The 14,162-nt window shown below is 56.7% G+C and overlaps 1 protein-coding gene across 2 annotated transcripts; it reads right to left on the reverse strand.

The window, feature by feature from the left end:
* Window positions 1-6,261: 6,261 nt before the first annotated feature.
* LOC120677699 (pentatricopeptide repeat-containing protein At1g71490-like) lies at window positions 6,262-13,633 on the reverse strand. Of its 2 annotated transcripts, none has more exons than XM_039958869.1 (2): window positions 11,346-13,633; window positions 6,262-6,674 (listed from the first exon to the last, which is right to left on the reverse strand). In XM_039958869.1, exon 1 carries the CDS (start codon window positions 13,474-13,476, stop codon window positions 11,440-11,442), a length of 2,037 nt encoding a protein of 678 aa, XP_039814803.1. In that variant the 5' UTR covers window positions 13,477-13,633; the 3' UTR covers window positions 6,262-6,674; window positions 11,346-11,439. The 2 variants fall into 2 exon arrangements, with proteins under 2 accessions (XP_039814803.1, XP_039814802.1); XM_039958868.1 differs by lacking the exon at window positions 6,262-6,674 and adding an exon at window positions 9,956-9,979.
* Between the last annotated feature and the right edge of the window lie 529 nt (window positions 13,634-14,162).

The raw sequence follows: 14,162 nt of genomic DNA on the forward strand, positions 1-14,162 counted from the left end.
GGGTAACTCTGTGAGCCACCTCCGGCCAAACTTGTTCAGCTTGTTGAAGATTCTTGATTTCAGTCCTTGGAGGATCATGCCATTAGCACGCTCCACTTGCCCGTTCGTCTGTGGGTGCACCACAGCCGACCAGTCCACACGTATGTGGAAGCTGTCGCAGAACGCCAAGAACTTCTTGCCTGTGAACTGGGTGCCGTTGTCGGTGATGATCGAGTTCGGGACCCCGAATCTGAAGACGATGTCAGTAAAGAACAAAACGGCTTGCTCGGATTTAATCTTGCCGATGGGTCGAGCCTCGATCCACTTGGAGAATTTGTCAACTGCCACCAGCAAGTGGGTGAAGCCCCCGGGGGCCTTCTGCAGCGGGCCAACGAGGTCCAGTCCCCACATGGCAAACGGCCATGTGATGGGGATGCTCTGCAGAGCATGGGCCAGGAGGTGTGTCTTTCGAGCGTAGAACTGGCAGCCCTCGCTGGTTCGCACGACGTCGGTGGCGTCGGCGACCGCGGTGGGCCAGTAAAAACCTTGTCGAAATGCGTTACCCACAAGGGTTCGTGGCGCGGCGTGATGACCGCAGGTGCCAGCGTGGATGTCACGGATCAGCTCCTTGCCCTCGGGAATGGGGATGCATCGCTGCAAGATGCCCAAGGGACTGCGCTTGTATAGATCGTGGTCGATTAGGATGAAGGACTTGGCCCGCCTAGCGAGGCACCGCGCCTGAGCGCGGTTCGAGGGTAGGACCCCTCGAATCATCCAGTCAAGGTACTGGGCGCGCCAATCTTGCAACGTGGGGGCCTCGTCGATCTCCAATGCTTCGGCCTCGTCCGTGGGGGAGGTCCCGAAGCCAATGTCCATGGGCTCGGCCTCGTCCGCCGGGGAGTTCCCGCCGGAGGGCCCGGCGGTCGAGGGGCCTGGATCCGCCGGATCCTTGAATTCGACGGAGGGCTTGGTGATGTCACGATCGAAGGTGTTCGGGGGGACGGTGGTCCGCCCCGACGCGATCTTGGCTAGTTCGTCAGCATCCTCGTTGTACTTGCGCGGGACGTGATTGAGTTCTAGGCCGTCGAACTTGTCCTCGAGGCGGCGTACTGCTTTGCAGTATGCCTCCATCTTCGGGTCGTGGCAGCTAGACTCCTTCATTACTTGGTCGATGATGAGTTGAGAGTCACCGCGCACGTCGAGGCATTTGACGCCAAGCTCAATGGCGATGCGGAGACCACTGAGGAGGGCCTCGTACTCCGCCATATTGTTAGACGCAGGGAAGTGCAAGCGTATTACGTATCGCATGTGATCTCCAAGGGGTGAGATGAAGAGGAGGCCAGCACCGGCGCCGGTTTTCATCACTGACCCGTCGAAGTACATGGTCCAGCATTCAGCCTGGATTTGTTGTGGGGGTGGCTGAGTGTCCGTCCACTCAGCTACGAAGTCAGCCAAGACTTGGGACTTGATCGCTTTGCAGGTGGTGTAGGTGAGAGTTTCTCCCATCAGCTCCACAGACCATTTGGCAATTCTACACTCGGCTTCCCTGTTGCAAACTATCTCTCCCAAAGGGAAGGACGAGACCACGGTGACGGGATGGGCCTCGAAGCAGTGGCGCAGCTTGCGCTGTGCCAAAACCACTGCGTATAGCAACTTCTGAATCTGTGGATAGCGTGTCTTGGTTTCAGACAATACTTCGCTGATGTAGTACACCGGCCGTTGGATAGGTAGAGCATGGCCCTCCTCTTGTCTTTCAACAACGACCACCGCGCTGACCACTTGAGTCATCGCGGCTACGTACAGATAGAGGGGCTCGCCATCCGCGGGTGGCGTGAGAATGGGGGCGTGAGTGAGTGATGCCTTCAGCCTGTCGAGGGCTTCTTGAGCTTCGGGGGTGCACGTGAAGCGCTCGGTTTTCCTCAGGAGTCGATACAGGGGTAAGCCTTTCTCGCCGAGATGTGAGATAAATCGGCTGAGGGACGCTAGGCATCCCATGACCCTCTGTACCCCCTTTAGGTCTCGGATCGGTCCCATCCGAGTGATGGCCGAGACTTTGTCAAGGTTGGGTTCAATGCCCCGCTGGGAGACAATGAAGCCCAAGAGCATGCCTCGAGGGACTCTGAACACGCACTTCTCGGGGTTGAGTTTTACCCCTTTAGCCCTTAGGCAATCGAATGCGATCCTGCGATCGGCAACCAGGTCGTCCGCCCTCCTGGATTTTACAACGATGTCATCGACATATGCCTCTACGTTCCGCCCTAGGTAGTCCCCAAAAATGTAGAGCATACACCGCTGATATGTAGCTCCGGTGTTTCTGAGGGCAAAGGGCATCGTGACGTAGCAGTATATGCCGAAAGGTGTGATAAAAGAAGTCGCGAGCTGGTCGGACTCTCTCATCTTAATTTGGTGGTAACCGGAGTAAGCATCAAGAAAGGATAAAAGTTCACATCCCGCAGTTGAATCTATGATTTGATCATTGCGCGGCAAAGGAAAGGGAACCTTCGGACATGCTTTATTTAAACTAGTGTAGTCTACGCACATCCGCCAACTCCCATTCTTTTTCTTCACTAATACAGGATTAGCTAGCCACTCGGGATGGAATACTTCCTTGATGAATCCGGCCGCCAGAAGTTTCTGCAGCTCCTCGCCGATCGCCCGGCGCTTGAGCTCGTCGAAGCGTCACAGGCGCTGCTTCACCGGCTTGGAGTTGGGTCGGATATCAAGGGAGTGCTCGGTGACCTCCCTCGGTATGACAGGCATATCCGAGGGGCTCCACGCGAAGATGTCTGCGTTGGCACCGAGAAAGTCGACGAGCACCACTTCCTATTTGCTGTCGAGGGTGGCGCTGACCTGCAACGCCTTGTCGTCGGAGCGATTCGGGTCGGGGGGCACCTTCTTGATACCCTCGGCGGGTTCGAAGCTTCCTGCATGTCGGTGCGTGGAGTCCAAGGCCTCGCTTGCCATTTTGTCGAGGGTGGCTGCGAGGGCCTCATCCTCCGCTTGAGCCTCCGCGTGCTCAACGCACTCGGCGTCGCACTCATAGGCGTGCTCGAACGAAGAGCCGACGGTGATGACACCCTTCGGACCCGACATCTTCAGCTTGAGGTAGGTGTAGTTGGGGATGGCCATGAACTTGGCATAGCAGGGACGACCAAGAATGGCATGATAGGATCCCCAAAACCCCACCACCTCAAAGGTGAGTACTTCCTTGCGGAAGTTGGCTGCCGTGCCGCAGCAGACAGATAGATCGATCTGGCCGAGGGGTTGGACTCGCCTCCCCGGCGCAACGCCATGAAATGGCGACTTGGTGGGGCGAAGCTTGTTCAATCCAATCCCCATGAGCTCCAAGGTGTGGGCGTACATGATGTTGAGGCTGCTGCCTCCGTCCATGAGCACCTTGGAGAAACGAGTGTTGCCGATGATGGGATCGACAACGAGCGGGTACCGTCCCGGGTGCGGGACGTAGTCGGGGTGATCCTCGCGGCCAAAGGAAATGGTGTCCTTCGACGTCGAGGTAGGATGGCGTGGCCTTGGTGACGGAGAAGACTTCCCGGCACTCACGCTTGCGCTGCCGAGAGGTCATGCTCGTCGTTGGTCCTCCAAAGATGAAGAAGGAGTTCTTCACCGGGGGAACTCGTCATCTCCACCTTTGTCGCCAGCATCCTTCTTCTTGTCCTCGTCGCGATGCGCGACGCGGTTGTAGTACTTCTTGAGCATTTCGCACTGCTCGAGGGTGTGGTTGACTGAGCCCTTATGGTAAGGGCACGATTTCTTCAGCATGTCATCAAATAGGCTGCCTCCACCTCGAGGGGGGCCTCGATGTCCTTTGCGGTCCGGGGCGGCGACGAAGGCCTCGTCGGATTCTTCTGCCTGCCCTGGTCCACGCTGGATTGGAGTGGCCTGCTTCTCGTCGGAATCTTCTGCCGGCCCAGGTCCACGCTGGATTGGAGTGGCCTGCTTCCTCCCTTTCCTCCCCCGCTTTTGTTTCTTGGCGGGGGCGTTAATCTTGGGGTTGCTGCCCTCTGCGGGCGCATCTTCCTTGCATTTGTTTGGCTTGTCATCGAAAATGGCACCAACCACCTCCTCGCCGGCGGCGTAGTTGGTGACAGCGTCGAATAATTCGTTGGTGTTGGCGGGACGGCTTCGCGCAAGCTCGTGCACCAGGTTCCTGCACGTCGTGCCCTCGAGGAAAGCGTTGATGACCTCGACGTGGGTGATGCTGGGGAGCTCGGTGCATTGCTTGGAGAAGCATCGCACGTAGTCGCGCAGGGACTCATTGGGCTTCTGGCGACACCCTTTGAGGTCCCAGGAGTTCCCAGGACGCACGTACGTGCCCTGAAAGTTGCCCACGAAGATCTGGACCAAGTCGGCCCAGTTGTGGATCTGGTCCGCGGGCAAGTGCTCGAGCCACGTTTGTGTGGCGGCAGCGAGGTGAAGGGGAAGGTTACGGATGATAACCGTGTCTTCCATCGCACCGCCCAGCTGGCAAGCTTGGCGGTAGTCGTTGAGCCAGACTGCGGGATCGGTCTCACCCGAGTACTTGATGAGGGTGGTGGGCTGTCGAAAGTGCGGGGGAAAAGGAGGGGTTCAGATCTCCTGGCTGAACACCCGGGTGCCCGGAGGCTCCGGTGACTCACCCCTGTCGTGCTCGGGGTCGAAGCGTCCACCCCGTCGAGGGGTGTACTTCCTGCCGTTGATGATGTAGCGGGCGTCGCCGTCGCCGGCATGCCCTCGTGTGTCATGGAGTCGCTCCCTTGCGGGAGCCTTTCCGATGCGGTCGTGCACCGAGGGTGCCTTCGCGTCATGCGCTACGGCTGCCTTTCCTTTCCCCCCTAGTGGAGTGTGCACCGAAGCCTCGTGGTCCTGACGTGCAGTCCCACCGGGCTACTTCGGGGCTATCGAGCGCATGAGAGATGCAGAGCTCTTGGCCTGCTGCACAGCAGCTTGCTCGATGAGTGCCTGTGCCTCGCGGTGCAGGTTACGACCCGAAGTAGTCGATGGCTCGGGCATCGCTTGGAGTAGGTAGGCCGCAGCGACGAGTTTTTCGCCGGCCGTTTTCAGTTCCGGAAGTTGGTCGACGTTGTCGTCGGCTAGGATCCGCTCCAGTGCAACGCGACCCGCCGCCTGGGCATGTGCACCACACGCGGTGCGCTGTTGCTCGAGTGCAGTGTGCAGCTCCTGAGTCTGCCGACGCTGCTCGTCGAGGTTGGCTTGAAGCTCCTTGAGCTGCGCCAGCTGTGCCTGCCGCGCCGACGAGCTTGACGAAGAAGAAGGGGCCGCAGCCGGCGCCACCGATTGGTTCGCCTGCGCGTCTGCCCCTCCGTTCCCGTCCTCACCTGGAGCGTTGTCCTCTTGCCCGTCCGCGAGCTGGACCATGAAGCACTCCCGGGCGGGATCGTAATCCTCCTCGCTGGAGTCCTCGGAGCAGGTGAGGCAGTAAGCCGCCGCTAGCTGGTCTAAAAAATAACTGCTGAATTGAAAGAAATTGCTCTATGTCTCTCCATTTCCACGCGTGAAAGTTATGTTCCTGTGATTCCATTTGGGTTTACTTCATTACTCATAAATAGTTAGAAGTAAGAAAGTGAGGTAGCTCAAGGAAGAGATTGGGGATGGTCGGAGGGGAGCTCAAGGAGATGTACCTTTGTGTGGGAGAGGCGCTGCCAGGAGTGGAGGGCCGGCGGGACTGCCGGCGAGAAGGGGGGCTGGCAGTGAAGGCGGCCTGCAAGGACAACGTATACGCGCCCGTGCCACTGGATTTGGAATCACAGCGACCGGATCTGGCGCCTGGCAGGCTCCATGGCCAGGAGTCGGAGGAGCACCGCGGTGACGGCGATGATGAGGGCGTCGCAGAGGAGGAGGCGCCGCGCCCCTTAGTCGTCCGGAGCGGAGGCGGCGTTCCGCGGGGCCAGCCTGGCTGGCCGCTGTCCGCTCGCTGCACGACCGCGAGGGAGAGAGAAGGATGAGGAGAGTGGGCACTGGGCAGCCGCCGCCACTGGGGTCCTCTGCCTACCGCGCTGGCTGGAGCCGCGGCCGATCTCCGCCAGGGAGGAGCCTGTCGAGCCCTAGCTCGGCGTGGCGCGGCGTCGAGAGACGTGGCCGCACTCCGTCCACTGCGCCAGGAGCCGCGACCGAGATCTGCCTCGCCGCGAAGGTGCGGGACGCGGTGGCGGCAGCGGTGCGGTGTGGAGGGGGCGGGGCAGCGGCGGCGGTGTGGGACGGTGGTGGGGGGCGGCGCGGGGTGGAGGGGGCGGGGCGGCGGCAGTGCGGGCGAGAGGTGGGGAGGGCAGGGACGCGGGGGGAGAGGAGGAGGCCATGAAAAGAAGACGCGCGCTGGCATGGCTGCTCACGGGCCATGCAGGCGGTGTGAACGGAACAACCGCCGCGCCCGCAATGGGAAAGCAAGGACCAGCGCATTGACGGGGATAGCAAATCGCGCGAACTGCACGTGGGCAATGAGAGCTGTCCGATGGAGGATCCGACAACCCGCAGAAAAAAGGCGACTTGGACACCCTAGCCGGCCGCGTAACTCTTGTGCTTTCATATATAGAAATGACTATGAATCACATGAGCCCAGGACAGCAAAAGAACAGTGTCAATTGATAGTAGTATGCGGATTTTGATATTACCATTCCAAATTGTTTGTGGGAAGTAATGGAAGTGCCATCCTTCATTTGTATGTAATAACGCAAGATTCTCTGTTAAATGAACATTCAAACAAAGGGGTATCAGTGCATCAGAGACCAATAATATCTTCAAGTTAGCAAGAACTTGATACATACATTTCTAACATTGATTCCTTTTCGAAGGAAGAGCAAGCACACTGGTTCTGTAATGGTGATGGATATTTTGGGGTAACTAGGCCTTATGCTTTGCCAAGAGCTTGAGAGATTGAGGGAGACTAGAATTGTTTCTTCATTGTTCATTTCTTAATTAGATTGATGCATCTCCTCTCATTATATAGAGAGGGTTACTTGACCTGTAAGCAAGGCTTACTTGACCCCTAAGTAATATCCTAATCTAATCAATCTATCTTATTCCTTTCCTAACAAACCAAATCCATCTAATCTAATCTGACGGGTACTGTTCACGCAGTACTGTTCCGCGTGGGCCCTTGGGCTGGCTCTGCCTGCCATCTCGGTGGCAGCCTGCTGGCTGCCCATGACATCTCCCCCGCCCTTGGAGACCCAGCTCGCCCTCGAGCTGGATAGTTACTGGTCGAGGAAGGAGCCGACAGCGTCCTAGATCCCATGGGAAGAGACGAGCAGCCAGCTGGTCGCCCTGGTGGTTGCTGTGGCCTGAGCCCCTTGAACCAGGGAAGGATGCCCACGCTGAAAGCTCTTGCGGCAAGGCAGCGACCTGTCCTTGCGAGTCACTGGTGGGTGCGGTGAGGGAGTTGATGAGGTTGGCCAAATCAGTCATGGTGGGTGCTGTCCGTGGCAACGAATTGGAGACAGCAGAAGGGGTAGTCGGCGCGGCGGTGGCTGGAGTGGTCGGCGCGACGAAGAGGGTTGCCGGCGGCGGCGGTAGGTGGAGATGGTGAGCGGGAGCGAGTAGGGTAGGTTGGATTGCTGCACGCAGCTTCCTTGTGGCGTGCCTCGCCAAGAATCCTCGCACTGCCGCCTGTAGCCGCACCGCAGCAAAGCGTTCACAGCCGGACTTCTCCAGAGATTGCATCCGCCGGCGTGATAGGAATCCCCGTGTTGCTGCCTGAAGGCATACTGCCACGAGGCGTTCACGGTCCTCCTTATCCTTCGCCTGGAAACGCGCACTGAGGCGATCCAGCTGTGTGAACACATCAGCAAAGAGACGTGAAGTGTCGTTGGCAGCATGGGACACATGATGGAGCAGGTTGGAGCGTGGGGGTGATCCGAAGCGTAGGTGCAGTAGCTTGGTGAAGCGGCGCCATGCCGGGGTGCCCTCATCCCGCTGGACTTGGAGGAACCACATCCGGACATCCTCCGCCAAATTACGGGAAGCCATCCACACTTTTTCTTCCTCCATGATGCGCTCCCGGTTGAAGTAGGTCTCGCATTGGTTGATGAAGGCGAGCGGATCAGATTTCCCATCAAATGGAGGAAAATCCATCTGGAACTATGGCATAGGTTGTGGTGGTGGTAGATGGCGGCGCAGATCGATGGCCGGCCGGGGAGGATAGATTGGGCGGCGTGGAAGAGGATCGCCGGCTAGCTGATACCAGATGTAATGGTGATGGATATTTTGGGGTAACTAGGCCTTATGCTTTGCCAAGAGCTTGAGAGATTGAGGGAGACTAGAATTGTTTCTTCATTGTTCATTTCTTAATTAGATTGATACATCTCCTCCCATTATATAGAGAGGGTTACTTGACCTGTAAGCAAGGCTTACTTGACCCCTAAGTAATATCCTAACCTAATCAATCTATCTTATTCCTTTCCTAACAAACCAAATCCATCTAATCTAATCTGACAGGTACTGTTCACGTGGTACTGTTCCGCGTGGGCCCTTGGGCTGGCTCTGCCTGCCATCTCGGTGGCAGCCTGCTAGCTGCCCATGACATCTCCCCCGCCCTTGGAGACCCAGCTCGCCCTCGAGCTGGATAGTTACTGGTCGAGGAAGGAGCCGACAGCGTCCTAGATCCCATGGGAAGAGACGAGCAGCCAGCTGGTCGCCCTGGTGGTTGCTGTGGCCTGAGCCCCTTGAACCAGGGAAGGATGCCCACGCTGAAAGCTCTTGCGGCAAGGCAGCGACCTGTCCTTGCGAGTCACTGGTGGGTGCGGTGAGGGAGTTGATGAGCTTGGCCAAATCAGTCCTGGTGGGTGCTGTCCGTGGCAACGAATTGGAGACAGCAGAAGGGGTGGTCGGCGCGGCGGCGGCTGGAGTGGTCGGCGCGATGTAAGGGGTGGTCGGCGCGACGAAGAGGGTTGCCGGCGGCGGCGGTAGGTGGAGATGGTGAGCGGGAGCGAGTAGGGTAGGTTGGATTGCTGCACGCAGCTTCCTTGTGGCGTGCCTCGCCAAGAATCCTCACGCTGCCGCCTGTAGCCGCACCGCAGCAAAGCGTTCACAGCCGGACTTCTCCAGAGATTGCATCCGCCGGCGTGATAGGAATCCCCGTGTTGCTGCCTGAAGGCATACTGCCACGAGGCGTTCACGGTCCTCCTTATCCTTCGCCTGGAAACGCGCACTGAGGCGATCCAGCTGTGTGAACACATCAGCAAAGAGGCGTGAAGTGTCGTTGGCAGCAGGGGACACATGATGGAGCAGGTTGGAGCGTGGGGGTGATCCGAAGCGTAGGTGCAGTAGCTTGGTGAAGCGGCGCCATGCCGGGGTGCCCTCATCCCGCTAGACTTGGAGGAACCACATCCGGACGTCCTCCGCCAAATTACGGGAAGCCATCCACACTTTTTCTTCCTCCATGATGCGCTCCCGGTTGAAGTAGGTCTCGCATTGGTTGATGAAGGCGAGCGGATTAGATTTCCCATCAAATGGAGGAAAATCCATCTGGAACTATGGCATAGGTTGTGGTGGTGGTAGATGGCGGCGCAGATCGATGGCCGGCCGGGGAGGATAGATTGGGCGGCGTGGAAGAGGATCGCCGGCTAGCTGATACCAGATGTAATGGTGATGGATATTTTGGGGTAACTAGGCATTATGCTTTTCCAAGAGCTTGAGAGATTGAGGGAGACTAGAATTGTTTCTTCATTGTTCATTTCTTAATTAGATTGATACATCTCCTCTCATTATATAGAGAGGGTTACTTGACCTGTAAGCAAGGCTTACTTGACCCCTAAGTAATATCCTAACCTAATCAATCTATCTTATTCCTTTCCTAACAAACCAAATCCATCTAATCTAATTTGACGGGTACTGTTCATGTGGTACTGTTCCGCGTGGGCCCTTGGGCTGGCTCCGCCTGCCATCTCGGTGGCAGCCTGCTAGCTGCCCATGACAGGTTCAGTCCAATTGCCTCTACCACTTGGCATCAGAGGTAAAAGGACCTCTATCTTCTTTCAAATTTTCCTAGCTTAGCCAATGAAATCAAGAAGGGAAATTTTGCTCGGGACATTGTAAAAACTTCTAATATGCTGTTGGACACCGCCAACTCCAAAATATGCCCAGTACCATTATGAAATCTTGATTCTTTGCCGCTGGACACCGTTGTCATTAAAATATTCATTTTCGTGGTTCAGGAAAGAGAATGGATGGTGAATAGACCAAATTGCCCCCCTCGGAGTCATCTTCCACCTCTGTCCATGGCTGAGAGCCGTGCCCTCTATCCATGGCTGGAGCTGTGCGCGTGGGTGTGGGAGGGGGCGAGAGGGGTTTGGGACAGCTCCAGCCGGCAGCACGACAGCGCCCGCCCCAGGCCATGGCCGCGCCCCCGACAAGGCCGCACCGCCCCTGGCGAGGTCGCGAGCCCCGGTAAGGCCGCACCCTCCCCAGGTCATGGTTGCCTGTGACTGTGAGGCTGCGCGCCCCATGACGTCGCCGCCCGATACGTACCAGGCCTTCTCCCCGCGCCACTGCAAGGACCCAGCCTCCCCCCTCTCCATCCTGTGCGTGCGCATCCCAACCGCCATAGCCGGCATGGAAGCGAGCTCCGCGGCCCAGCCCTCCTCCCCATCTCCTCCTATAAAAGCAAGGCCTTGACTCCGCAGGAGCACACTGCATCCACCTATCCCCTCCCTCTGTCCTCTCCCTCGCCGCAGAGCCCTCAATCGTCACCGCCTCCGCCATTAATGGAGCTTCACCCGAGCTCATGATTCCCTATCCTGACCACCTCCCGTCCCCGGCGAAGGCCGCGCCCGCCCTAGGCCGTGGTCGCCGTCTGCCGTAGCGCGGACCGAAGGACCCCCCACCAAATCGGCAGCCATGGTGCGCTGACGGTCTGTCACAGCAAATAACTGGTGAACAACCAAAGCTTGAAGACAAGGGCAGCTTAGACATTTCTCCCACCTTCTCTCTCTTCAAAACTGAAAAATGAATAAAATAATCGGTCCGGTGTCATTGAGTAAAGAACCAAAAATGTGTAATGTCCACCAGCAAATTTCGACGTTGGCGGTGTCCAGCAGCATATTTGACCTTTTTGCAATGTCCATGAGCAAAATTACCCAATCAAGAACAGATGTAAAAGAACATGACAAGAAATCCAATGCACTAATTCAGAAAACTATTGCTCAAATTTTTTTCATCTAGGAAATTTTATAGCATATCAAATTGTTGTATAGAAGTACTTCCCACGTATAGGTAGTTCAAACCTCAAAAACAGGACGCATATAAACAAATATCTGTAATTTATAAACTGGAATGATGAGGTACCATCAATGTGTAGACAAAGTACCAGTAAGTAATGTGATAACATTTAACAAAAGGTGTCAACAACATATCACCTCTTCTGCGATGTGAAGAACACAGGTTGCTAAGATGCTTGCCTAACATAAAAGCCATGGTCCCAAAGTAGCCTATCGGATTCCAGCTTTATTGTTACCCACCAAAACCTTCATTGAATTTCACTTCCTCACTACTAGAGAAATCAATATCTGTCATGTCATCAGACAAGCCTCCATGTGTACTGTGGTTTAAGCAACAAACTTGTTTGACTAGACATATGTCATATTCTGACTCCAGTAAGGAATGGGTTCGAATCATATTTAGCTCCATTGCGCTCATTGATGATCTAACCTTAGCTAGTTCTGGCCAGCGTTTGGCTGAAATATACATGTTTGCAATCAATTTGTAGTGGCCAGGGTTGTCCGTCCTCATTGCCAGCAGCCTCTTTGCAGCTCGATCCCCAATTTCCATTTTGCCATGGATCCTGCAAGCCTCAATTAGAGTTGCCAACATTGCAGCAGTTGGCTGAAATGACATCTTGTTAATTATCTCCTCAGCCATCCTCAGCAAACCTTCACGGCAGTACAAATCGACCATGCAAGAAAAATGCTCCACCCTTGGTGCAATGCAAAATACATCAAACATCTCAGCAAATCGTAGTTGCCCTTGAGTTACCAGCCCAGAGTGGCTGCATGCTGAGAGAACTGCAACCATAGTCACATGGTCCACCTTGATATTGTTGGCAATCATCTCATCAAAGAGCTTCAGTGATACAAGACCCTCTCTTTGCATTCCATACCCCAAAATCAACGAAGTGTAGGCATGCCTGTCTCGACACTGCATCTGTTCAAACACTCTGCGGGCAGCTGCCATCTGTCTAGACTTTGAGTACATGTCAACAAGTGAGTTCTGCAGTAAGTTAGAGCCACTGAGTCCATGCTTGATGATGTAGCAGTGCATCTCCCTTCCGTGACACAGGTGTCCAAAACGTGCACTAAGTGAAAGCATAGTTAACACAGTAACATCATTTGGAAAGACAGCGGAACCAGTCATCTCTCGGAAAAGACACATAGCTTCCTCGACCTGCTCCATGAATGCAAATCCTGCTAGCAATGAATTCCATGTTGCCATGCTCCGAACTGAACATGTTCTAAACAGACGGTAGGCAGACCTCATCATCTGGCATCTTGAGTACATTGTGATCAATGAACATTCCACGCGCTCAAGCCTATCAAAGCATAGACGAACAGCCACACCGTGCAACTCACGGCCAATTCTCAGATAACCATTCCGACCACATGCCTTGAGGCCAACCACAACAGTCACAAAATCCAGCCCTGGACCGTGGGAACTCCTCATCTGCGACACCAGCCTCATCACCTCGCCGTTGTTCCCCGCCTTCAAATTTCCTGCTGCAACAATGTTCCAGGTGACAATGTTTGCCCCAGGAACCTGCTGCAGCAGCTCAAACGCCTCACCCCACATACCCGTGGACGCATACCCAGACACCATCGCGTTCCAGCTGACAACATCCCTCGCAGGCATTCCGTCAAACACCCTGCGTGCGTCCTCCAGCTCCCCGCACTTGGCATACATCCCCACCAGCGCATTCCAGACGTACATGTCCAGGCCGTATCCCCACCTCTGAATCCTCTGCTCAATCCCCCGGCCAATGGTGGCATCCCGGAGCTCGCCGCAGGCACGCAGGACCGACGGGTACGTGAACCTGTCGGCGCCCACGCCCAGCGCCAGCATCCTCTCGTAGGCGAGGACCACTTCGCCCCACAGCCCCCGGTCCGCGTAGCCCCATATGAGCAGGTTCCAGGGGAACGCCCGCGCCTTCCCTGCCGCGCGCTCGACGGCAGCTCGCGCCGCAGAGAGGTCGCCGAGCGCGATGTAGAAGGAGGCGAGCCTGGGGAGCACCGAGGGGTGCGCGCCCAGGCCGAGCGCGACGGCGCGCGCGTGCACCTGCTCGCCGGTTAAGCGGGCGTGACCCGCAGTGCAGGAGAAGAGAAGGGCAGAGAGGGAGGAGGGGGAGAAAAAAGAGGTGGGCGGCGGCGGCGGTGGTGGTGGTGGCGGGGACGGGTCCCGGGCGTGGGCGGCATTAAGCCAAACGGGTGGGAGGCAGCGGCGGATGCGGAGGAGGTGGTGCTTGGAGAACGCGGCGGGAGGAGGAGGTGGCGGGCGCATCAAACGGCCGGCGCCACCGCCGTTTTCGTGGCATCACCACCTCGCCGCCGGCCGGACTTGCCGGAGAGGGAGGCGGCGGCCGGCGGGCAAATTGGGTGGGAGGCTTTCCAGGTCTGGGAGCTCTCTTCGGCGCGGCAACGACAGTCTCCCTTCCTTCGGTCCATGACTTGTTGGGCCCACCAAGTCGGTGGCTCTACTCACGACAACCCAACAATCCTACAGGCTGAGCCGGGCCGGGCAGGAGTAATAAAGGATCATGGGCTGGCCCATCGAGAATTTGCTTCTAATCTATGTAATGTTCACATCGGGTTTCTTAAAGATAGATTGGTCCTGCGTAGTGGCCACCGATACCCGCACCCGCCAGAGCTAAATTCTACCCGTCGGGTTACCCGTATCCGCTCACGGGTAGGAAAATGCTTCCATACCCGTACACAACGGGTAATTTGTACCCGACAGGTAACCCGCACCCGAAAGCATACCCGAGAATGCGCGGCGACGGGAGCTTCAGATTCGACATTCGAGGTTGATTCCGTGAGGAATGAGGCCGCGAGGGCGTGCAGCGCTGTGCTTACACGATACTGCAGTGCGCCGGCTGGGACAGGCGGGTGCAAGTGGAGGTCGACGCGCGGCCGGCCACGGAACGGCGAAAGGCGAGGGATGAGTGGCTGACCGGCGTGAAAAGCGAG

The sequence above is a fragment of the Panicum virgatum genome, chromosome 6N, assembly GCF_016808335.1.
Source record: "Panicum virgatum strain AP13 chromosome 6N, P.virgatum_v5, whole genome shotgun sequence".
Lineage (NCBI taxonomy): Eukaryota > Viridiplantae > Streptophyta > Magnoliopsida > Poales > Poaceae > Panicum > Panicum virgatum.

Excerpts from the sequence above, each read along its gene's own strand:
- LOC120677699 (XM_039958869.1), bottom strand. The coding sequence starts at position 13,476 with ATGCGCCCGCCACCTCCTCCTCCCGCCGCGTTCTCCAAGCACCACCTC.